General features: G+C 52.6%; 1 protein-coding gene across 19 annotated transcripts in view; it reads right to left on the bottom strand.

The window, feature by feature from the left end:
- TBC1D22A (TBC1 domain family member 22A) overlaps nt 1-26,276 on the bottom strand; it is a 508,739-nt gene that overhangs the window by 267,988 nt on the left and 214,475 nt on the right. For 16 of the 19 annotated variants that reach the window (XR_013524311.1, XM_078343890.1, XM_078343911.1 and 13 more), the window contains one exon: nt 21,792-21,901. The exons of the other annotated variants lie outside the window; for them this stretch is intronic. Coding sequence is in view for 15 of the 16 variants with exons in the window: in XM_078343890.1 (XP_078200016.1) it covers nt 21,792-21,901 (110 nt within the window). In the remaining variant the exon portion in view is untranslated. The remainder of the gene's footprint in view (nt 1-21,791; nt 21,902-26,276) is intronic. 19 annotated transcript variants of the gene reach the window in all.

Genomic DNA, 26,276 nt, shown 5'->3' with positions numbered 1-26,276 from the left:
GGCCAGGGCAGCTGGAGGGCAGCGAGGAAGCTGCGGCTGAGGCGGGAAGAGACCATTCTGAGGCTGGCAGGCCATGTGGGAGTCAGCGTGAGACCCAGGCAGCATTCTCAAATGCACTTAATGAAATGGAAATGGAACCACAGCAGGTAAGAGATTTGCATCACGGAAAGATGGCACAGAAACAATGGAATGAGCCCAAAGAGGATGCAAGGCTATCATTCATGAGGCTGTCATCCAGGCAAAGTGACCACGGGCCATTCCCACAGAAGATAAATCAGCCGCAACTGACTGTCCACACTGCCTTCTGCTGACCTGCTGGTGTGCTCTGTCCACACTGCCTTCTGCTGACCTGCTGGTGTGCTCTGTCCACACTGCCTTCTGCTGACCTGCTGGTGTGCTCTGTCCACACTGCCTTCTGCTGACCTGCTGGTGTGCTCTGTCCACACTGCCTTCTGCTGACCTGCTGGTGTGCTCTGTCCACACTGCCTTCTGCTGACCTGCTGGTGTGCTCTGTCCACACTGCCTTCTGCTGACCTGCTGGTGTGCTCTATCCACACTGTCTTCTGCTGACCTGCTGGTGTGCTCTGTCCACACTGCCTTCTGCTGACCTGCTGGTGTGCTCTATCCACACTGCCTTCTGCTGACCTGACAGGTGTGCTCTGTCCACACTGTCTTCTGCTGCCCTGACAAGTGGGCTCTGTCCACACTGCCTTCTGCTGCCCTGACAAGTGGGCTCTGTCCACACTGCCTTCTGCTGACCTGCTGGTGTGCTCTGTCCACACTGCCTTCTGCTGACCTGCTGGTGGGCTCTGTCCACACTGCCTTCTGCTGACCTGACAGGTGTGCTCTGTCCACACTGTCTTCTGCTGCCCTGACAAGTGGGCTCTGTCCACACTGCCTTCTGCTGCCCTGACAAGTGGGCTCTGTCCACACTGCCTTCTGCTGACCTGCTGGTGTGCTCTGTCCACACTGCCTTCTGCTGACCTGCTGGTGTGCTCTATCCACACTGCCTTCTGCTGCCCTGACAGGTGGGCTCTGTCCACGCCTTCTGCTGACCTGCTGGTGTGCTCTGTCCACACTGTCTTCTGCTGATCTGCTGGTGTGCTCTGTCCACACTGCCTTCTGCTGCCCTGACAGGTGGGCTCTGTCCACGCCTTCTGCTGACCTGCTGGTGTGCTCTGTCCACACTGCCTTCTGCTGACCTGCTGGTGTGCTCTATCCACACTGCCTTCTGCTGCCCTGACAGGTGGGCTCTGTCCACACTGCCTTCTGCTGACCTGCTGGTGTGCTCTGTCCACACTGTCTTCTGCTGATCTGCTGGTGTGCTCTGTCCACACTGCCTTCTGCTGCCCTGACAGGTGGGCTCTGTCCACGCCTTCTGCTGACCTGCTGGTGTGCTCTGTCCACACTGCCTTCTGCTGACCTGCTGGTGTGCTCTATCCACACTGCCTTCTGCTGACCTGCTGGTGTGCTCTATCCACACTGCCTTCTGCTGACCCGCTGGTGTACTCTGTCCACACTGCCTTCTGCTGACCTGCTGGCCAGCTCTGTCCACACTGCCTTCTGCTGACCTGCTGGTGTGCTCTGTCCACACTGCCTTCTGCTGACCCGCTGGTGGGCTCTGTCCACACTGCCTTCTGCTGACCTGACAGGTGTGCTCTGTCCACACTGCCTTCTGCTGACCTGCTGGCCGGCTCTGTCCACACTGCCTTCTGCTGACCCGCTGGTGGGCTCTGTCCACACTGCCTTCTGCTGACCCGCTGGTGTGCTCTGTCCACACTGCCTTCTGCTGACCTGACAGGTGGGCTCTGTCCACACTGCCTTCTGCTGCCCTGACAGGTGGGCTCTGTCCACACTGCCTTCTGCTTCCCTGACAGGTGGGCTCTGTCCACACTGCTTTCTGCTGACCTGACTGGTAGGCTCTGTCCACGCTGCCTTCTGCTGACCTGCTGGCCAGCTCTGTCCACACTGCCTTCTGCTGACCTGCTGGCCGGCTCTGTCCACGCTGCCTTCTGCTGACCTGCTGGCCGGCTCTGTCCATGCTGCCTTCTGCTGACCTGACAGGTGTGCTCTGTCCACGCTGCCTTCTGCTGACCTGCTGGCCGGCTCTGTCCACACTGCGTTCTGCTGCCCTGACAGGTGGGCTCTGTCCACACTGCCTTCTGCTGACCTGACTGGTAGGCTCACGCACCTGAACGTAGGTAGGGCTTGCCATCTCTCCCTGTTAACTCATTCATTTGACTGGCTCCCGCTGGCCCTGCAGGCAGCTAAACCCGTTCTGAATCTCGATTGCGCCATCTACCACATGTGCTGTCCCTCCAGGCTTAGAGGTGCTGGTCAAACGGATCCCCTTGCTGTCTTCACTACAGTCCCTGCAAAGAGGAGGGAGGGCAAGGCCACGGACAGGGCTCTGCTGCGTTCTCAGAAAGGGCCCTCAGAGCACAGCTCTGTAAATTCTACGGAGCCTTGTTTAACACTCTGCTTTCCTACCTGCCAGATTCATTTCTCTGCTCTTCTGCTTTCCCATCTGTGAAATGAAGAGAGGAAGAGCTCCATCGCAAGGCCGCAGGGGATGTTAAGTGCATTGCTATGTCTAAAAGAACTATCATACAAAGTGGAAACCCGACGTGCCCCCATGAAACAGTGCTTTAAGGCTGACGGCTCCCAACCCAGCCAGGCCACAGTCACCAGTGCCTCTGTAAACCACTTGAAACATGGCTGTCACCTGACTTCAGACACAGACCAACCAGCAGAGTAGAGCGGCACACCGGCACGAGGAGGCCGTCCATGGTCACTTCCAGAAGCACACTGCGAGGAGCAGAGCTGCCACCAACACCGGCGTGATGACAGGGAGGGATGGAAACAGCTGGGAAGCCACCAGGAAGATAAGCAACTGCGGCGGAAGCAGCCGGGTTGAAAAGTCTCCACACTGCAGGATTTCAACTAAGTCACATTCTGGCAAAGGCAAAACGATGGCAACAGTAAAAGGCCCAGAAGGTGGGTGGAGGGGGACAAATAGGTGGGGCGCAGGCATGTTCCGGGCAGGGGAACAACACCGTGCAACATTTCCTTGGAGGATTCATGTCACTGCACGCCGTTCAAAACCCACAGCACAAACAGCACAAAAAGCCAACTCTGGTGTACACTATGGACTTCAGTTGATAATAATGCATCAATACTGGCTCCTCCACTGTAACCCAAATGCCACACTGAAGTCACTGAAGCGAGATGCAAATCACAGGGTGGCTGGGGCTGAGGGAGGGCACTGAGGAGCTCACGGGACCTCTCTATCCTCCTGCTCAATTGTTCTGTAAAGCTAAAACTGCTCTAAAAAAACAAACACCAATAATTTTTTTAAAAACTCCATTCAAAGAAGGCAGGGAAAAAAAGAACAAATAAGAAAAGATGAAACAAATAGGAAAATGGTAACCTAACCCCAACCATATAAATAATTAGGGGATTGGACGAGTATCTCCACAATCTAAACATACACTAAAAGGATAAGAAAGCAAACTCCAAGAATAAGCTATCTACAAGAGTACATTTTAAATAAAACATACATTTCAGAGTTGGGCACGGTGGTGTGCACCTGTAATCCCAGCACTTTGAGAGGCTAAGGTGGGCAGATCACTTGAGCCCAGGAGTTTAAGACCAACCTGAGAAACACAGTGAAACCCCATCTCTACCAAAAATACAAAAATTAGCCAGGTGTGGTGCCAAGTGCCTGTAGTTCCAGCTATTCAGGAGGCTGAGGTGGGAGAGTTGCCTGTGCCTGGAAGGCAGCGGTTGCAGTGAGCTGAGATCACGCCACTGCACTCCAGCCTGGGCAACAGAGACCCTATCTCAAAAACAAACAAACAAGTATCTCTTTGTGTCTCTATGTCACATTTTGGTGATTCTCACACTATTTCAAGCTTCTTCGTTATCATTACAACTTTTTATGGGTATCGGTGATCAATCAGCTTAGATGTTACTACATTAATCATTTGGGGCACCACAATCCACCCACGTAAGACAGCAAACTCAATCAACACACGTTCTGTGTGTGTGCCAGCTGCCCCACTGACCTGCAGCTCCCCATCTCTCTCCCTCTCCTATTTTCTGAGAGACAACAATATTGATATTAGGCCAAGTAAAATCCCTACAATGGGTTAAGTTACGTGTTCAAGTAGAGAAAGAGTCACACGTTTCTCGCTTTAAATCAAAAGCCAGAAAGATCACGCTTGCTGAGGAAGGCATGCAAAAGCTGAGATAAGCCAAAAGGGAGGCCTTTTTTTTTTTTTCCAACAGCCAGGTTGTAAATCCAATGGAAAAGTTCTTGAAGGAAAGTGTTACTTCAGTGAACACACGAATGTTCAGAAGGCAAAACAGGCTTCTTGTTGATGTAGGTGAAGTTTCAGTGGTCTGGAGGGAAGATGGAAATAGCTACACCTTTCTCCAAGCCAGAGCCTAATCCAGAGCAAGACCCTGACTCTCCTTAGTTCAATGAAGGCTGAGAGAAGTGAGGAAGTCACAGAAGGAAAGGTGGAAGCTAACAGAGGTCACTTCATAAAATGTAAGGAAATAAGCTGTCTCCACAGCATGAAGGTCCAAGGAAAAGCAGCAAGCGCTGATGGAGAGCCGGAAACAAGTTCTCCAGCAAAGATCTAGCCAACGTAACTGAGGAAGCAACAGATCTTCCATGTAAATGAAACAGTCTTCTACTGGATGCCATCTACAGCTCTGATGGCTAAAGAGGAGGGGGCCAAGGCCTCACTTCAAAGCTTCAAAGGACAGGCTGACTCTTGTTGGGAGCTGAGGCAGCTGAGGACTTTAAGTTAAAGCCAATGCTCATTTACCATTCTGAAACTCCTAGGACCTTTAGGAGCCATGTACTTAAGGGTACAGTACTCTCCCTGTGCTCTATAAATGGAACAAGAAAGCCTGGATGACAGCACATTCATTTACAGTAGGGTTTACCAAATATTTTAAGCCCACTGTTGAGACCTACTGCTCAGAAAGAAAGATTTTGTTCAAAATATTCCAGCTCATGGACAGTGCACCTGGTCCCTCAAGGGCATTGATGGAGATGTGCAGGAAGACGAACGTTGTGTTAATGCCTGCTGATGCAATATTCATTGTGCAGACCATGGACCAAGGAGTAATCTCAACTTCCAAGTCATTATTTGAGAAATGTATTTGATAAGACTACAGCTCTCATAGACAGTGCCTCCTCTGACGGGCAACGTTTGTTGAAAACCTTGTGGAAAGAATCTGCTATTCTAGATGCCATTAAGAATATTTGTGAGTCATGGGAAGAGGCCTAAATACCAACATTAGCGGGAGTTAGAAACTGATTCTAACACTCATGGATGACGTCGAGGGGTCCAGTACTTCCGTGGAAGAAGTAACTGCAGATGTGGTAGAAACAGAAAGAGAACAGAACTAGAAATAGCCTGAGAATGTGCTTCAATTACTGCAATCTCACCATACAAGTTGAATAGATGAGAAGGCGCTTCTTACGAATGAAGGAAAACGTGGTTTTTGGTTTTTTCCCAGAATAACCGGACTCCCAGAAAGTGGTTTGAGATGGAAGCTATTCCTGATAAAGACGCTGTGAACGTTGTTGAAATGACAACAAAAGTTTTAGAACACTCCGACAGCCTAGTTGATCAAACAGCGCCGGGCTTGAGAGGACTGACTTGAGTTTTGAAAGAATTCCTGCCGTGGGTAAAATGCCATCAAGTGGCACTGCATGCTACAGGGAGATCTTTCATGAAAAGGTGGCTCCTCTGATGTGGCAAACTTCAAACTGTTGTCTTAATTTAACAAATTGCCACGGCTACCCCAACTTCGGCAACCACCACCCTGATCGGTCCGCGGCCGTTACAACTTGCTGAAGGCTCAGATGATCATTCGCACGTTTTAGCAATAAAGTAGTTCCGAATTAAGGTACACACACTTTTCAGATACAATGCTGCTGTACACGTAATAAACTGTAATTTGTACATGCATCGAGAAAGCAAAAGGCTTGCGTGGCTGGTTTTATCATGATAGCTGCTAAACCACTAGGACAAGTGGTTTCTAATCAAACGTGCGGTATCTCCAAGGTATACCTATAAAAACCACTTGTCCTGCAAAGAAAGAAGAGTCTCCTTATTTGCTGCTGAAGTCGCTGTGTACGGAAAATCCTAAGACTCCTAGCAGTAATGAATGACTCCACCAAGATCGCTAGAAACAAGTAGGGCATTTTCCAAAAGTGGCCACATTTTCTCACAAGGTGACCGTGCCACCCCGGCATCAAGACACGGAGACCAATTTCTCCCTCTTTCAATCAGAATAGATCGTGACCGCTTCAAGCGAAAGAGTACGGGGGTATGACTTCTGCGTCCAGTATGTGACTTCTGAGGCGCCGTCATGAAAAATGCAGCGTCCACCTTGTTTGCTGCCAGACTATCTCCGGAAGCCGTGAGCCATGCAGTAGGAGGTCTGACAATCCCAAGGCCACCATCCTGCAAGGACACTCAGTGCACAGAGAGGCCGGGACGGAGCAATGCAATCCAAAGTCCTGCTCTTAGAGTCACGCAGGCCCAGGGCACCAGGCTCTGATATGAAGGCGAGTCTAGATGCTTCCAGCCCCCACCCGAGATTCCAGACACCACAGTGCACACATAAGCGGTCCATGCCGTGCCCCGATGGAGACCCTGACCCACAGAACCCGGGAGCACAAAAGCATGGCTGCTTCCAGTCCGCGGGTTGGGAGCCATTTGTTATGCAGCAGCAGTACCTGGAAAACTGTCAGTTTACAAAAACCAACTGTACTTGTATAAACCCATAGTAAAAAATCCAAAAATAAAAAATACCAACAAAGCTATGCCATTCAAATAGCATGAGAAAAAAAAATCGGAAATAAAAACCAACAAAATACAAGCAAAACCCTATGCCAGAAACTGCAAAACATCTGTGAGGATAAATTAAAGACTATCTAAATAAGTTAAGAAATACGTTATGCTCACGGATAAGACAACTCGGTATTTGTTAATACTGTCAATGTGAGGGAAACTGACATACAAGTCCCACACATTCTCATTCAAAATCTCAACAGGCTTTTTCGGTAGGGAATAGCAAATAACAAACTTTATATAAAAATGCAAAGGATTGGCCGGGCGCGGTGGCTCAAGCCTGTAATCCCAGCACTTTGGGAGGCCGAGGCGGGTGGATCACGAGGTCAAGAGATCGAGACCATCCTGGTCAACATGGTGAAACCCCGTCTCTACTAAAAATACAAAAAATTAGCTGGGCACGGTGGCGCGTGCCTGTAATCCCAGCTACTCAGGAGGCTGAGGCAGGAGAATTGCCTGAACCCAGGAGGCGGAGGTTGTGGTGAGCCGAGATGGCACCATTGCACTCCAGCCTGGGTAACAAGAGCGAAACTCCGTCTCAAAAAAAAAGCAAAGGACCAAAAATACTTAAGATAATGTTTAAAGAGAACAAAGAGGACTGACCTTACTCAACTCCACGAAAATCTGCAGTCACTAAGACCGTGTGGACTGGATTAAGATCATCCGTACGTCACGGGACAGAACGCTGTGTCCAGAAACAGACGCACATACTTACGGAATCTAATTTTCAGTGACAGTGAAATAGGACGAAAGTGTTTTCAGCAAACGGAGCTGTGCTCACCAGGATACCTCCAGAGGAAAAATGGAACCCTGACACCTTCCTTACGCCATATCCAGAAATTAAGTCACGCTAGGTCACAGTCCTAAAGCTAAAATCTAAAGTGATAAATCGTAACGCAGGTGTATCCTGGCACTGCGGAGGCAGGAGGGACATAGAAAACCATTACCGCAAAAGAAAACAATGGTCAATTAGAGTTTATCAAAGCTGAAACTGCCGGCTCATAGAAGGCATTGCTAGTGAAATGCGCTGAGAAGCCACAGGAGAAAATACTCTCAAAGTATCTATCTTGACAAGGGACCGCTATCAGAATCCGCATAAATGAAGAGCGTGGGGGGAATGCAGTGCTGGAGAAATCGCATTCCGACACGGAGCAGCCAGAACCTAACAGGCGTCTAGAAGAAGATGTGGATGTGGATGTGGATGCTCACGTTATTCACAGCAGCCCAAGACCAGAAACAGCCTTGGCTGCCACCAACAGGACGAATAAACTGTGACATATTCACGCGACGGAGTACTACTGAGTCGTTAAGAGGAATCAACTCTTCGTTCAGGCAACGACGTGGATGCTTAACGGTTTTTCAATGCTATTGTAAATTGCATCTTTTAATTTTCATTTTTAAATTGCTTGCTGCTCAATGATTCATTCTTAATGAACCTTCCATCACAGCCCAGTAACTAACACATTCTTGGCTGTTTAATAAACCTTTCTAAAATCTTGGTAGGAGTCCTCAATTGTATCGACTGGGGCTCCAGAAGCACGTATCTAAGATTCTTCCCCACAGGAGCACAGTGGAGCCGGCACCTGGGGCACCTGTGCATTTGGCCCATCTAAACAGACTCGGTGCCCCAAGTATCCGTTCTCCCTCCCCAGGCCTCCACCAGGCACTCCCCTGCGCTGTCCGGGTGAACCCTCTCTTCTGGATGTATACAACAAATGCCAAATCAGAGCTCAGCTGGAGTGCGCTTTTTCTCTGCCACCTTCCTGGGCATCGGACTGGTCCTTCCTGTTATTCTCTTTCAGATACTGACATCCCCGGGACCTGGTCCATTCCAAGTTCCACAGACTCCTGAGCCACCCTTAACCGCCTCTGGCTGCTCCCTCTGTGAGCAGGCCCTGTGAGAAGCCACACATCTCCCCAGCTTGGTGTGCAGGCTATGGCTTCCCCCAACTACCCTGTCGCCTCCCTGGTCTTAATGACAATGGTCAACTCACAGCAGCCCTACCTGAAGGACGACACCTGCCCCCAGACAGTCCACTGCAGCCCCAAGTCACGGGCCTGCTCATTTCCTGACCTTCCTCTAAATGAGCCACGATGCCACTGCCTTTCTGGCCTTTTCTCTGACAAGTTCCAAGATAATTTAGTCACTTTCTCCAACATTCCTTTCACTTCCATGCCCCCAACGGGTTCTTAGAATTCAATAATACTTCCCCAAGGAAAGAAAATGTAAATGACTAATTATAAAAGGCAGTGTTCTCTTCCACTCAAAGAAACTGTCCTGTTAAGTAATGAGGCTGAGAGTAATCGTATGACTTCAGGGTAGGCAAATGTGGAGGCTGTAATTCAAGAAGAGCGAACCGACAGGAGGGCTGTTAGTGAAATGAAGAGACTGGCAAAAGCGCCAGAATAATCCCCTACAAGCCTGAGAGGGCCTCGTCCAGCCTGGAACTTCTTTCTTTCTTTTTTTTTTTTTTGAGATGGAGTCTAGTTCTGTTGCCCCGGCTGGAGGGTAGTGGCGCAATCTTGGCTCACGGCAACCTCCGCCTCCCAGGTTCAAGCAATTCTCCTGCCTCAGCCTCCCAAAAAGTTGGGATCACAAGCGTGCACCACCAGGCTGGGCTAATTTTTGTATTTTTAATAGAGACAGGGTTTTAGCATGTTGGCCAGGTTGGTCTCAAACTCCTGACCTCATGTGATGTGCCCACCTCAGCTCCCAAAGTGCTGGGATTACAAGCCTGAGCCACCGTGCCCCGCCCAGCCTGGAGCTTCTCACTGGATACCAACCTTGAACCCCCAGGGAGTGGGGGCTGAAACACAGCAGCAGGCCAGCGGCTTCCACTGCCCAGAAAGCACACACTCAAAACCCCCCATCTTCAGGCCCTGAAGCCGCCACGCTGCGTTAAAGCAATCCCTCTTAAGGAACTGTGCAGCCCCGATATTGGCTCCAGTGTATTTCTGTATCTACACCGAAAACCATCCCCAACACCATCGCTACTAACACCAAAGACCACTAAAAAGACACAGCCACGAAACCACTGAAACAAATAACAGCCCACCCAATTATTTCTTTAATTAAGTATCTGGCTAGAAACCTACCAGTGTACTTGGTGGGAAAAAAAAATAAAACACCACGTCTTCTCATTCTGGCACCAGTTGCTCTGCCAGCTGGCGAGAGCCACAAAGGGCTCTCCCTCCACCCTCACATCCCAGGTCACTCCAGGAAGCCAGAGCCCTGGAACCCACACACAGTCAACCTGTGCGCACCCAACACACATCACCCAGAGAACAAGGCACACACACAATGAAACTCAGGAAAAGGGGAGAAAGCCCAACCACGAAAGAAAGTGAAAAATAAAGACAAGAACAAAAGAAATTATTTCTCCAAATTAAACTTATCTGAACATGTAAAAGCACTTATAATCAAAGCTAGCACACAACTGAGGAAGCACACACAGAAAACCTCTGCCCGACATTGAGGACTGGCCCCCGTGAAGCTTCAGTGGGTGGCTCCCACACTTAGTGGTGGCCCACTTTGGGGGCAACCCACGCCCTGCCCTGCCCCACCTTCGTTTGCCTGCAAGCCAGCCCGGGCACCCTCCTGCAAGCCAGCCCGGGCACCCTCCTGCAAGCCAGCCCGGGCACCCTCCTGCAAGCCAGCCCGGGCACCCTCCTGCAAGCCAGCCCGGGCACCCTCCTGCAAGCCAGCCCGGGCACCCTCCTGCACCGTGGAAACCTCTGACCAGATGGTCTGCTGTGCCAGACCCAAGACACCCACTGCACCACAAAACACAGGATTTTTCTCACAAACTCATTCATTCTCAAGAGACAACCATCCAGCTGGAGTCATTCACAGGGTCACACAGGTGGAACACGTTGAGCCCAGATCTGATGACTGCAGGTGCAGCACTCCTTCTACATCATGCTTCTTACTGCAGTGCCATGAAGATTCTTCCCAGGAGGAACCGTCCATGCAGCGGCATCTCCCAACCACCAAAAGCACTGCAGACATTTCCAAGCAGCCCTAATGAGGCAGTGAGGCACCCCACCACTGCCACCGCCGCACACCAGGCACTCTGGGCACCCCACCACTGCCCCCACCGTACACCGGGCACTCCGGACACCCCACCACTGCCACCGCTGTACACCGGGCACTCCGGGCACCCCCCAACTACCACCACTGCACACCGGGCACTCCGGGCACCCCCCAACTGCCACCGCTGCACCCCAGGCACTCCGGGCACCCCACCACTGCCACCGCTGCACCCCAGGCACTCTGGCCACCCCACCACTGCCACCGCTGCACCCCAGGCACTCCGGGCACCCCACCACTGCCACCGCTGTACACTGGGCACTCCGGACACCCCACCACTGCCACCGCTGTACACTGGGCACTCCGGGCACCCCCCAACTACCACCACTGCACACCGGGCACTCCGGACACCCCACCACTGCCACCGCTGCACACCAGGCACTCCGGACACCCCACCACTGCCCCCACCGTACACCGGGCACTCCGGACACCCCACCACTGCCACCGCTGTACACCGGGCACTCCAGACACCCCACCACTGCCACCGCTGCACACCAGGCACTCCGGACACCCCACCACTGCCCCCACCGTACACCGGGCACTCCGGACACCCCACCACTGCCACCGCTGTACACCGGGCACTCCGGACACCCCACCACTGCCACCGCTGCACACCAGGCACTCCGGACACCCCACCACTGCCCCCACCGTACACCGGGCACTCCGGACACCCCACCACTGCCACCGCTGTACACCGGGCACTCCGAACACCCCACCACTGCCACCGCTGCACACCAGGCACTCCGGACACCCCACCACTGCCCCCACCGTACACCGGGCACTCCGGACACCCCACGACTGCCACCGCTGTACACCGGGCACTCCGGACACCCCACCACTGCCACCGCTGCACACCAGGCACTCCGGACACCCCACCACTGCCACCGCTGCACCCCAGGCACTCTGGGCACCCCACCACTGCCACCGCTGCACACCAGGCACTCCGGACACCCCACCACTGCCACCGCTGCACACCAGGCACTCCGGGCACCCCACCACTGCCACCGCTGCACCCCAGGCACTCTGGGCACCCCACCACTGCCACCGCTGCACACCAGGCACTCCGGACACCCCACCACTGCCACCGCTGCACACCAGGCACCCCGGGCACCCCCCAACTGCCACCGCTGCACCTCAGGCACTCCAGGCACCCCACCACTGCCACCGCTGCACACCAGGCACTCCGGACACCCCACCACTGCCACCGCTGCACACCAGGCACTCCGGACACCCCACCACTGCCACCACTGCACACCGGGCACTCCGGGCACCCTCCACTGCCACCGCTGCACACCAGGCACTCCGGGCACCCCACCACTGCCACCGCTGTACACCGGGCACTCCGGGCACCCCCCAACTGCCACCACTGCACACCGGGCACTCCGGGCACCCCCCCAACTGCCACCGCTGCACCCCAGGCACTCCGGGCACCCCACCACTGCCACCGCTGCACACCAGGCACTCCGGACACCCCACCACTGCCACCGCTGTACACCGGGCACTCCGGGCACCCCCCAACTGCCACCACTGCACACCGGGCACTCCGGGCACCCCCCAACTGCCACCGCTGCACCCCAGGCACTCCGGGCACCCCACCACTGCCACCGCCGCACCCCAGGCACTCCGGGCACCCCACCACTGCCACCACCGCACCCCAGGCACTCTGGCCACCCCAACACTGCCACCGCTGCACCCCAGGCACTCCGGGCACCCCACCACTGCCACCGCTGCACACCAGGCACTCTGGGCACCCCACCACTGCCACCACTGCACCCCAGGCACTCTGGCCACCCCAACACTGCCACCGCTGCACCCCAGGCACTCCGGGCACCCCACCACTGCCACCGCTGCACACCAGGCACTCTGGGCACCCCACCACTGCCACCACTGCACCCCAGGCACTCTGGCCACCCCACCACTGCCACCACTGCACACCGGGCACTCCGGGCACCCCACCACTGCCGCCGCTGCACACCAGGCACTCTGGCCACCCCACCACTGCCACCACTGCACCCCAGGCACTCTGGCCACCCCACCACTGCCATCACTGCACCCCAGGCACTCTGGCCACCCCACCACTGCCACCGCTGCACACCAGGCACTCCAGGCACCCCACCACTGCCACCGCTGCACACCAGGCACTCCGGGCACCCCACCACTGCCACCGCTGCACACCAGGCACTCCGGACACCCCACCACTGCCACCGCTGCACACCGGGCACTCTTTCTGTGCGGCCAACAACATCTACAGCCAGCCTCAGTGCTCTTGCACCTGCCGCCAATGCCTGTCCTGCCACCTCCTAGTCTGGGCTCCTGTTTGGATCCTAGGTGACTCTTTTTAATCCAAATTCAGCCCACATCCCTCTGCCAGTGTAACTTCCTTCAGGGCAGTGCCAGTAACCTTGGCTCACTGCTCACATGACCAGCAGACCAGCAGAGGCTTTCCAGGCACTACCTGGTGGACAGAGCATCCCCCACGACCAGCACATCTGGAAATGTAGCTACTTCGCCTTTTCCCTCAACACCAAATTCCCCTGAGTAAAAAGACTGTCTCTGAAACACCTAGCAGGAAGGGCATTAATCTATCAGAGATGAGTGACCAGGCCCAAGTACCTGGGGAGAGCCACAAGGACAGACTTTCTAGAGCTGCCAAACGTCAACCCAGCTTCCCACTCTCAGGCTCCAGCCCCACTCCTCCTCCCTCAGCACTCTGAGTGACTCCACACCAGGGAGTCTCAGCTTAGTCTAGAATGCTCTTCTAAATCTGCTAATCCCCTAGCCAGACCTTGGTCCATCTGGCTCCCTGGTAACTGTTGGTACCCCTGTTCTTACAGATGTTCTGTGCACACTGGAAAAGAACAAATAGTCTCTGTGTGCTGGATATGGGGTTCTAGATATGTCCATTTACCCAAAATGTGCAGTCCACGTGCTCCCAGATCTTCCTAATTCTTATCTGCTTGATCTACTGCCTTAGTCCGTTTTCATACTGGTACACAGAACTGCCAGAGACTGGGCAATTTATAAAGAAAAGAGGTTTAATTGACTCACAGTTCAGCGTGGCTGGGGAGTCCTCAGGAAACTTACAGTCATGGCGGAAGACAAAGAGGAAGCATGGCACCGTCTTCACAGGGCAGCAGGAAGGAGAAGTACTGAGCAAAGTGGGGGAAGAGCCCCTTATGAAACCATCAGAGCTCATGAGAACTCCCTCACTAACAGGAGAACAGCATGGGGGAAACCGCCCCCATGATCCAACCAGCTCCACCTGGTCTGTCCCTTAACACCAGGGGATGATGGGGATTACAATCCAAGATGAGATTTGGGTGGGGACACCAATCTCCTGCAACCACATCAGCTACTGATCACTGAGAAGCAGGAGAGCGAGTGCTAGACTGTGCGGGTCTAAATCCCAGTGCTGCAACCACCAGCCGCAAGCGGGAAGTGCCCTATGGGTTGTAGTGAGGGAAAATGAACGAATACCACAGTGAAAGCATCAGAACAGTGCCTTATTCACACCCACGACGCCTCCATCACACTCGTGTACATGTACACAAACGTGTGGTCACCGTCACGCCTTCAAGACTCGCTCTCCCCCGGTAAATCTATCCACTGGCAGTGATATGCTTTGTCTCTAGTAATGCCTTAAAAATCTATCTCATCTAGGGCCGGGCGCGGTGGCTCACACCTGTAATCCCAGCACTTTGGGAGGCTGAGGCGGGTGGATCACGAGGTCAAGAGGTCGAGACCATCCTGGTCAACATGGTGAAACCCCGTCTCTACTAAAAATACAAAAAATTAGCTGGGCATGGTGGCGCGTGCCTGTAATCCCAGCTACTCAGGAGGCTGAGGCAGGAGAATTGCCTAAACCCAGGAGGCGGAGGTTGCGGTGAGCCGAGATCGCGCCATTGCACTCCAGCCTGGGCAACAAGAGCGAAACTCCGTCTCAGAAAACAAACAAACAAAAAAAAACTATCTCATCTAATAGCTCCATGACTACTACACAGCTACATTCGGGCTACACAGCTATATAACTATTACTTTGCTTAACATTCTTCTGTTGCATTTCCTTCCTACCTGTCTCCTTGTTTTTACATGGCTTATAGGAAGCATACAGCTGGAGTCTGGTTTTAAGTCTGATATAATTAAAGAACTATTGTTCTTCAGAACATGAGACATATTATTCTGCTTTGTTCTGGCCCTTCTTTCCTGTGAGAGGGAAACTACCTTCTTTGGGTAATTCGTTTCAATTCATCTTTCTGGAGTTTTATTAGATATTAGTAACAACATCTCATCAATGCTGAAAAATTTCCAGCCATATCTTTACAATTATTGGCTTTCTTCCAATACATTTTCTCTTTCTAGTTCTATTTGTTTAATTCTATCTTTCATGTCTTAATGTGTCATATTTTCAGTATCTCTCCATGTGGCCTAGTTGGTAATTTTCTCAGCACTACATTCAATTCTAACTAACTCTCTCTTCTCTTTTGTCTAATGAGTTCTAAATTTCAGTGACTCTAATTTTGATTGCTAGAAGTTCTGTTTGGTTCCTGTGAGTTCTTTCTTCAGAGACTTTATTTTAAACTGTTTCTTTCTCCTTAATATTTTTAAGTTACACATTGTATTGTTCCTTTCAAATCGCTCTAGTGTCTCACATCTCAGTACAAATCCTCCTGATGAGAGTAATCGCTAACATTTATTCCCGGCACACTCTCTCTATGCTTGGTTTGTACTTCTGCTGCTGCGAGGTCATCTGCAGAAGCCTCTTCCCATGGGAACACCACAGGCCTGTGACAGGAGATCATCCCTCCTAGGCGGAAGTTCTCCGAGAGTAGGCAGCCAACTGCTGGGGGTCCCTAGACCTTTCAAGGTGTCTGTTACATTGAAACTGCTGTCATAGTAACAAGAAGGCATGATCCACCTTCCTCACGGGGTTGACATTCGTGCTGGCAGTACACAGGCAGCAGTGGGTAAAACTGGGGGCACACTGGCAGCAGGCAGGGCGGTGCCCCCATCGCATTCGCAGTCCTGATGGCACACGCTCATGGTATGAAAACGAAAGGCTGTTTCACTAAAGATGCCCTGGATGCAGCGGGAAAGGTCACTGACCCTACTATTATTACTGTGCTCAGTCTCAGCCCTGAACAACAGGCGGGGAGAACAGGGAAAGCCTCTGAGGGGCAAATCCAGAGACAGAGGCTTCATCAAGGAAAGCACCTGGTGCGCCGGCTTCAGCTGCGAGCTGAACTGAACAGTGTCACCAAGAAACATGTTTACGTGAAAGAACAGACAACCCCGTTATTCAAGGCTGGGCCTCTGGAAGATCCTTTCTCAAAAAGGAAGTTAGCCTGTCACTTCAAAGGAAACCAGGAACGGTGTTTGTTTCCAATGATAATATTTGAGCTTTTAAATTAAAATCTGAATTTTGGAAGACTTTTATCTGCCACCCTGGGCCCGACAGCTGCTTCTTATGAGACAGTGGTAACTCTAACAAATTTGATTGTGCAATGAAACGTATCAACATTTGGAGATCTGCACACCTCAGTCAGCCAGTATTTTCCCAATCGCCAATGAATGACGTTAGAGCCAAAAATATATGGGTAGAAGATCCTATCGATGTGTGAGACAAGCCATCAATTTTAATGTCATTGAGTACAAAACATTCACTGATGAGGTTTCAGATTTCATATCACAACTAACCTTTAAGAAACTATCATGTGTTGAATAATAGTATAGTATGAACAAAAAAAGAATCCAAAATTACCTGAAAAGGCTATTACAACACTTCCTGGAGCACACCTGTAATCCCAGCACTTTAGGAGGCTGAGGTGGGCAGATCACTTGAGGTCAGGAGTTCAAGACCAGCTTGGCCAACATGGTGAAGCTCTGTCTCTAGCAAAAATACGAAAATTAGCCAGGCGTGGTGGCAGGTGCCTGTAATTCCAGCTACTCGGGAGGCTGAGGTGGGAGAATCGCTTGAACCTGGGAGGCAGAGGCTCTAGTGAGGCGAGATCGAGCCATTGCACTCCAGCCTGGGCAACAAAGTGAGACTCCATCTCAAAAAAAAAAAAAAAAAACCAGAACAAAGAAGCACTCCCTCTTCCAGCTAGTATCTATGTGATGCTGGCTTTTCTTCACATTCTTCAGCCAAAACAAAAAACAGCACGACAAACTGAATGCAGAGGTAGAAATAGAATTCTTCTGTTAAGTTAGACACTAAGGAGATTTGCAAGAACGTGAAACAATGTCTTTCTTCTCACTAAACGTTTTGTTTTGAAAAATGGTACTTTACCATAAAAATGTTACTTATAATAACATGTAATGGGTTTTCCATGGCTGTTTTTAAATAAGTTACTAAATATTTTCAATTTCCTCTATTTTAATTTCTAACACGGCCGTTATCAAGAGAATTAACCCACGCAAACAAAAGCTCTTCGAATTCTTCCACAATGTTTGGAGTGCAGAGTCCCAAGGCACACGGGCCCTGGGCAGAGCTCTGGGCAGCACCTGATCTCCCTGCACAGGACCAGCTTCTGTGACCACATCTCGCCAGGGCAGGAGGGCCTGAACTCCTAGCCATGAGCTGGTCGGACAGTTCCCTCCAATTCACTAGCATCCGCCAGCGGAGCCGGTGCTCTTCGCTCCTGGAGGACCTCTCTGCTGTTAAGGAGTTTCACAGTGTGCGTTAGACAGTCTTGGTTCAATACTGCTGATACGGTTTGGATCTGTGTCCCCACCCAAATCTCAGGTTCAGCTGTAATCCCCAGTGCTAAAGGCGGGGCCTGGCTGGATGTGGCCGGATCATGGGGGCGGTTTCTAATGGGTTAGCCCCATCCCCGCTAGTGTTGCACCATGAGTTCTCCTGAGACCTGGTTGTTTAAAAGCGTGTGGCACCTCCCCCTGCCCCTCACCCTCCTGCTCTGGCCATGTAAGATGTCCGGCGTCCCCTTCACCTTCTGCCATGATTAAGTTTCCGGGCTGGACACAGTGGCTCATGCCTGTAATCCCAACACTTTGGGAGGCCGAGGTGGGTGGATCACGAGGTCAGTAGATTGAGACCATCCTGGTTAACACGGTGAAACCCCGTCTCTACTAAAAATACAAAAAATTAGCCGAGCATGGCGGCACATGCCTGTAATCCCAGCTACTCAGGAGGCTGAGGCTGGAGAATCACTTGAACCTGGGAGATAGAGGTTGCAGTGAGCCAAGATCACACCACTGCACTCTAGTCGGGGCAACAGAGCAAGACCCTGTCTCAAATCAAAAAGAAAGTTTCCAGAAGCCTCCTCCACTATCATTCCTGTAGAACAATGAGCCAATTAAACGTCTTTCTCTAAAAATGACCCAGTCTCAGTACTTCTTGAAGCAGTGTAAGAACAGACGAGTTCAATCGCCTAACATTTCCAGGCAGTTGTCAGTGGTTTGTTCTTTTTCCTAGTGTGCCGTCTTCCTGAGCCTGAGAGCCTCCTCTCCCAGCACTCTGTCTTCGCCTCCATCAGCTGTCCTCTCCCCCTGCTCCATCCCACCAGGCTCTGAGCTTCTTGGGGACAGCAGATTCATGCTGACTCACACACCCAAAGTCTTCCACCTCCCTGAGCACCTGTACAAAGCAGGTGCTTCACACATTCTGGCAAAAACGACCAATTACTGAAAACAAGTAGAATACAGAATCTCAAACTGAGGCTCCAAGGTGAACCAAAAACGTAGTTATTATGAGCATCCAGAATATCCAGGGGTTAAAAAAAATAGACAGATGTGGCTTCTACCCTCTAGAACTTCTCCTGCAAATGGAACTCAGTTCTGTATTTCAGCTTGGAAAGAACACAGAGTAGCCAACTTGGGTTCTAGAACAAGCATGTCGCCTGGGCAATGGGCTTCATCTCTTGTGTGCAGGGTGTAACCAAACCCCAGCCTGTTCTGAGAATGCCCCTGCCAAGAACCACTGTCACGGTGGGGACAGTGTTAGTTCCTCACACTCATTCCCAGGGTGACGACCTCCCAAGAGGCCCTTTAAGATTCTCCTCCTGGTGAGGAAAAGCCCCAGGCGCATGGCTCTGGTCCAGCGGCTCCACTACAGTCTGCAGCAATGGCGAGGATGGCCACAGGGCTGATTTGAATCAGCATGGCCTTGACAGGACACTAGGAACGATGGGCAGAGGCCACGCTGAGAGCCTGCACTTCCGAAGACCAAGAGAGAGCTTTCCCAGGGGTTTCAGTCAGGGCAGTGATACAATGAAAGGGTGCTTGAGGAAGACTGTTTTAGCAGTTCCAAGGATGAAACGCAGTAAGACCAAGAGCAGGGAGGAGAGCTGAGAGGCAGAAGCGGCCAGGCCCCCGGGAGCTGACACGGCGGCCCGCGTGTTGCCTTGGTTTTAAGTGAGTACACGTCCTCACACTTGTCTGAACTTAACACAGCGGCAGCGCTTGTAAACACTACGGTCCCCAAGAGCAGCTCTGCTAGGCGGCCCTACCTACGGGGATCACAGCCGAGCTGCGAGGGCCCTGGACGGTGGGACATCACCCAACTCTTGCTCCTGAGAGGATCACGCGGAATCCATCGTGGCATGTGAGAGAAAGATAAATGGCTGCCAGGGGCCCACGATGCACCATAAACACCCACGCCGGGAAAGCATGATCCCCTCCACCTGCCAGGCCTGCCAATAAACCATTTCATCAGACCACAAATCTCAGGTGAAAAATGAAAAGCCAGCATCGATTCCATTGTACAGCGGATTCTATTTACAAACAGAGGCCAGATAATCTTGTATTTAAATGGCACAAGTTCCATCACTCACGATCAGAAGAGTGACATTTGAAATTCATAAAGTTTTACATTATGATTCAATCCTTTTTCTAAGGGGGCAAAAAGCCAAAAGGTCTAGCAGAAAGAATAAAATGTATGAAAATATTAGCAAAGCAGAGGAAATGATAAATTGGTGCTTGGGCCAAAATATGTCTCCAGCGGGTGTATTTTTCTTTACAAGGAACAAAGTCAGTCATGAAGAGTCAGGATCAGCCAACGGATACCAGGCCTCCAGTCTCCAACCGCACAGCAGGCTTCTACTTTCAAAATCTAACAGCAAACCACACATCTCTCCTCAACAGAACCTTTTAGCTAAAATGTTCAAATTAAACTTGGAGTCTAAACCTGAGACCTCATTTACAAAAGCCGTACTAGACAATTTCAGATCACGTGGATCAGCTGAGACCTCTTCACTTGGCAGCATCAGGAACAAACTTCACCAGTGGCTCAGGAAGAGCCAAGTCCTGCAGGCGACGTAGGTGACAAGAGACGTACAAGCACGTCTGTGTGTCTCTCAGTTGAGGGCCCCCCTTTTAGCTGGGATAACAGGGATGCTGGCAGAACACGGAGACGCTCCCGGGAGGCCCCAGCTCTTGGCAGAGGGTCGCCTACCTGCAAAGACCCATGATGGCCTTGGCATTTGGTCCCTCAGGAAACGATCATCAACCCAAACTGTCCTCTGCCTTTGACCCTCCTCTGTCTGCAAGTCCTGCTTTGTCAGCAAATTCACTGTCCCCTGAAATCCACTCTTTCCCACCTTTGGCTCAAGTGTCTGTCCCCTCATGCCTTACCTACCCGTCTACCCTCCCTCCCCAGTGGGCTTCCGGAGCCTCACCCTTACTCGCCACTATTCCTGGGTGTGGAGCACAGCACCTCCCAGGAAGCAGGTGTCTAGAAAGATGTGCTAGCCTTAAACAAACTAAGGTGCCCCCCACCCACTTGGGGGCCTGCCCACACCCCTCAGCCATTCCTCTGTAGTATCAGCTGGTTTCAGTCCTCATTCCTGACCACCTACCAACAAGGCCGTTCCCAGGCACTCTGTGCGATTCTGCCCCGACACCATTCAATAGGATCAGCCCTGTCATTGGGAGACCTGTGGCTCTTGTACAGAAATCTCAGCCACTAACCCAAGCTGACACAGAGACCCACGGAGTCCCCGCTGTGGTGCAGGGGACCCCACCAGCTCATGTTGCTCTCTGGGGACAGGCACGGCTGAAGCATCCCAGGCACCTGGAGCCCTGTCCACAGGAGGAGAGCTCACGGCTGCAACATCCCACACACCTGGAGCCCCGGCCACAGGAGGAGAGCTCACGGCTGCAACATCCCACACACCTGGAGCCCCAGCCACAGGAGGAGAGCTCACGGCTGCAACATCCCACACACCTGGAGCCCCAGCCACAGGAGGAGAGCTCACGGCTGCAACGTCCCACACACCTGGAGCCCCGGCCACAGGAGGAGAGCTCACGGCTGCAACATCCCACACACCTGGAGCCCCAGCCACAGGAGGAGAGCTCACGGCTGCAACGTCCCAGGCACCTGGAGCCCTGTCCACAGGAGGAGAGCTCACGGCTGCAACGTCCCACACACCTGGAGCCCCAGCCACAGGATGAGAGCCTGGTGTTAAAGACCAGAAGCTGCGGCCCCCGATCTGAGACCATTTAAGCGGGAATCCCGCTGAGCACAGCTGGCCACACACATGCAGCGACCGTGAGCTGTCCCATTTGGTGGCGGTGGTGGCAATGGTCTGCAGGCAGCTGGGTAGAGGGGATGAGACTCTGCACCTCGCCTTCCTGCGGCGCGCTCAGCAGGACATGTTGACCATTCCCAGAACAAGGGCACACACACTGTTTCTCACACTTGGCCAACCCTGAGGGGTCTGTGCTGGTCCAGATGTAGCAAAGTGAGGCTTCAGAAGAGACTGCACGGCCAGGCTGAGACTCAGCAGCAGCCCAGGCACCAGGCTCTCTTCACCGCGGGAGCTGTGGGCGTGGGCCGGATCCCCGCGGGCAGCTGGGGCGCTCACCTGAATGCCGTCCAGTAGCTTGCTCATGCACCAGTAGGTGTCGGCTTCAATGTTACGCAGCACCTCTGCGGGCACGCCGGAGACATCCACTGCGTCCACCTCCTCTGCCTCTGGGCGGCACCGAGCATGCAAAAGACAAGGAGACTTAGCCACATGGGACCACGACCCACGAGAAGGCCCACGGAGCCAGAGCGGCGCCCACACCCAGCTCCCTCCACCCGCCCTCATCAGTCTAGCTAAATGACTCGTGCAGTCTTCCACCTCATCACTTACCGCTCCTCAATCTTAACGCCTAATTAGTTGCAGATAATTAATATTCTGAATCCTCTCCAATTAATTAACATAATTAATATATTATAAATTATTGCTTCTCAGGCATTTCACATCCTAATAAGAGAGAAAACAGAATATATTACTTAATCCTCACAGAGATCTGCAAGGTTTTTCATAAGATTTTGAAAACTCTGCTTCGGATATATTTACAAATTTAACTGGCAATAACTCCTCTAAAAACCTTTTCCCAAAGTTAAGAGTTTCCAAAACTACACAGGGTAATACTTCCATGCTATGACCAAAAACCCCAGGGAGCCGTACGCAGATGTGCGTCCAAGAAAGCACAGACAATGGTGCTCTAAATAATTTCCTTCTTGAAGTATAAAAAAAGGAGAAAACAGAATCTAAACGTTTTTAAAATGCAAAGCAGATGCCTAATTGAAATGGCTCATCAGATACTTGAACAAACTAATTTTAGATCCTTACAGAACCGCTGTCATCCAGCAAAATACTCATAAATGTTTAAAATTATCTACCCTACAAATGCTTTTCACTTCAGTTTCATTTGCATGGCGTCTTCGCAAGGAAAATGTTCCTTAAGAAAAGAAACATTTCAGCCCCGAATATATTTAGAAAGGTTTAAGTAGATAAAGTTACAACAGCGAGAAGGGAGAGAACACTGCTGGTGCTGACCGCAGGCTGCCGAGGCGCCAGGCCGTCTCCTGCGCACTGTGAGCCTGCGTGCTTTCAGCTCCGTCACCACTCTGCCATCACCACCTGAGCCACCAACAGTGGGGTAATGGGGGCAGGGCCGTGGCTATCTGGAGCAGCCTGATACACGTGGGGAGAAGGGTACAGAGGCAGCCCCACCTACTGGTCCCTGAACCAAGGTCCCTACCTGCTCCACAAGGACTCAGAGGCCCACCTCACGTTCGTGCTGCGTACAATCCTACATCACACTGGTTCCTCAGTCGCAGCCCCGCCCATCACTGGGAGAGCCGAGATGACATGCCACCCCACGATTCTTGGTTCACCCCAGAACCAGCAGGATAAAAGGGGAAGACTGCCTCCCTGTCTGACCCTCCAGCAGGAGTGAGCCGCTGGGCGCTTGAGGGCCTGGACAGGGAAGTGACAGCCCTGGACACATCCAACATGGCAGGGCCTGCGGGAACGCAGGAGGGTGGATGGATTCCAGCCAGTTCGCATGTCACTCCTCTCTGGGGAGGTGGACTGGATCCTCAGTCCCTCCATGGGTATTGCCTTGATTTGGTTCAGGGTTGTGTAAACTGAGAGGTAATTCATCCACCATGAAATCCACTCTGTAGCATGTACAATGCAGTGGTCTTCAGAGGGTCCCAAGGCTTCACAGGTATCACACTAGTTCCAAAGCATTTCTGTCACCACGGAAAGAAACTTCAGCAGTCGTGCCCCACTTCCCACCCCTCACCTGGCAACCACTAACCTGCCTCTGTCTCTACGGAGCTGACTATTCTGGACGTTTCACACCGCTGGCATCAGGCTCTGAGGCCCTCCATGACTGGCTCCTTCTCACTGAGCACAACGTCCTCAAGAGTCATCCCTGCAGGAGGCGGTGTCAGTGCCCCACTCCTCTTCACAACTGAGTGGCATGCCCTACAGCCAGGCCACGTGGAGCCCCTGCATTCCTCGGCTGGTCAGCCCTGGGCTGTCTACACCGGCCAGGGCAGGGAGGGTAACGTGGACACAGAGAGCCGGTCCCCTGTGTGGGATCTGTCCCTATACACCAGGCACAGACATGAGTGACAGACCTGATGCCTTCGGGAAGCTCATGAATTAAAGGGGAGAACAAGTGACTTTAAAGATTGGACACCTCAGTGCTGGGTGTCAGAGTCACTCAGGTGGTGTGGAGAGATGGATGGGCCCCTCCCGGGACCCAGGCTTGTGAAGGATGCCGTTGTCCACAGCATACAGGGCGCACCCAGGCCCTCACTCTCTTGGATGAGTTTTCACCAAGCCAGGGACTGGAAGGCAGGGCCCTGTACCCCTTCCCTCGAATGTGGGGCTAGAATGACAAGTGCTGCTGGTTGGCCACGACCCTCCTCTGTCCCGACCCTCCTCCCAGCCTGGCGTGTCCATGACACCTGCACTCTCCTGGTGGCTCTGTCTACACACTGGCCCCCTGTGGGGCTGCAGACTCTCCCTCCAGCACCTGGCAAGGTGTCTGGCCTCAGAACTCTGCTGGCCCCGGAGCCCAGGTTGATCTGAGCGCACCCTCTGATGAAACCCCACAGGATCTCCCCGGGAAAGGCCCTGTCTCCCATTTCCCACGGCAGCCCAAGGTGGGAGGTGTTACCTCTGCCACTTCACAGATGCAGAAACAAGGCCTCCACGCACTTATCAGTGTGCTTTGGAAGGCAGGGGTGGAGTAAGCAGCCTGGAGCCAAGTCCAGCCCCCTCGTAATGCTTTTCCTACGGGAAGGAGCAGCAGCAAAAGCCAGGCGCAAGACAGGAGTGTGAGTGGCCTCCCCAGGACACCACTTCCTCCCTGGGAAAACGGTTTCAGCAGAATCAACGCAACATTCTGCTGACCTGGAGCAGAATGTCTGATTTTATTTCCCCGTCTCAGGGAACTGAATCAGCCACAGTAATCAGCGGGCTTGCTTTGAGAAGCTTCCCGTCGACGTACCCTCCTTCAAGGGCCTCCCAAGCATGGAGACATTTCCTCAGATATAATGAGAGTAAGCAGGGAGCTAAAGCCTCGCAGACCTCAGCAGCCTCTCCTCAAGTGCACAGACGAAGCTAGGCTGTCGCAGCTGTGACTCACAGAGCCAGGCGCTGCGTGCACCAGGCAGGGGCCTCGCTCTCTTGGTCTGTTTAGTTGGCTTGTTATTTTATCTGAGGAAATGTCAGTGGCCTATTCTAGGCGTCATTTCTCACAATGGGCCATTTGTTACTCTTCAAGGTAATGAAGTAATGGCATTAACTCAGCCCCCAAGGTCATCTGTCTTCTAAACGCCAAGAGAATTGGAATTACCCTTATTGTTAGAATGAGATAAATACTCCCCGCCAGAGGAAGCATCCCCCACTTTGGCAAAGGCACACAGAGTGACACAGGAGACTCTGGACTCCAGGCTGTGATAGCAGGGTCAGGGCCAGGAAGAGCTGCAGAAAATCCTCCCGGGCTGGTGTGTCTGGCCCCTGGGAGACAGCCTGGGAAGGTCCAAGACCACCCAGAGGAGCCCCGTCCCAGGGTGTGTGGCCCAGACAGAAATGCAGGCAAGATCAGCAGGCTGCGCTAGGCTTCCACCCGTCAGATGCTGATCTAGGAAACCATCTGCCCCAAGGACTAGCGAGAGTCCACTGTGGGGTGAGAACGGGCTCTGAATCAAGACTCCGAGATGGCCAACGGCCCTGACACATTTTCATTTAGGGCCATCCAACTCCAAAAGTCCACACTGTCCACCAGGCACGCTGCCACCCATGGGGCCAGGAGGGAGGGAGACTGAGAAGGGAGGCACGGGAGCGAGGCACGACCAGGAAGCCTCGTGGCTGGGGCCTGCATCAACTAGCATCGGGATTGTCACCGCCGGCCAAACCAAACCACAAGGAGGTCAGCTTTATCTCCAAAACGTGCGTCACTCCAGAGGAGGGCAGCAAGGACAGCATGACACCAATGGAAAGAAAGAATTTTCAGGTAAGATCACAAATGAGAAAGGAAAACACAGACAGTAATTCCGAGCAATCCCAAGGTTCAAAGGAAGAAACACAATTCACAGGAAAAAATGATCAGTACACAGGTGAAGGCAGAGTAGGAAGACAGAACCAGACGCCAATCAATGGAGGGCGGGGCCTAATGAAATGGCAGCCGTGGCTGTGGCCCTGAGGGACAGCCCCTCAGGGGTGACAGCAAGAGCTGTCAGGCCTTGGGATATCTGGGCTTAGAGATTTCTTTCTGAGCCACGAGCCACGAAGACATGCCCAAGCTGCCTCGAAGCAGCTGGATGCCAGGAGGTGGGTGATTCACAGGGCACCCCTGCACTGTGGTGAGGGCAAGGGGAGAGGTATAGAACCTCAGCTTCCTCCCAGCCAGGAGGGACCGGCTGGCCCCTGGGAGCCATGACAGAGATAGGCCACTGCGGGGACTTTCTAAGGTGACATTTTTGCAAACACATAACTAAAAATAATGAAATTTAAACAAACTTGCTTCCATCTGAAATCGAGCCTGATTCTGTC

Source organism: Callithrix jacchus, chromosome 1 (assembly GCF_049354715.1).
Source record: "Callithrix jacchus isolate 240 chromosome 1, calJac240_pri, whole genome shotgun sequence".
In the NCBI taxonomy this organism is placed as follows: Eukaryota; Metazoa; Chordata; class Mammalia; order Primates; family Cebidae; genus Callithrix; species Callithrix jacchus.
Note: the sequence above shows the minus strand (reverse complement) of the source record. Positions and strands in the feature narration are given on the sequence as shown.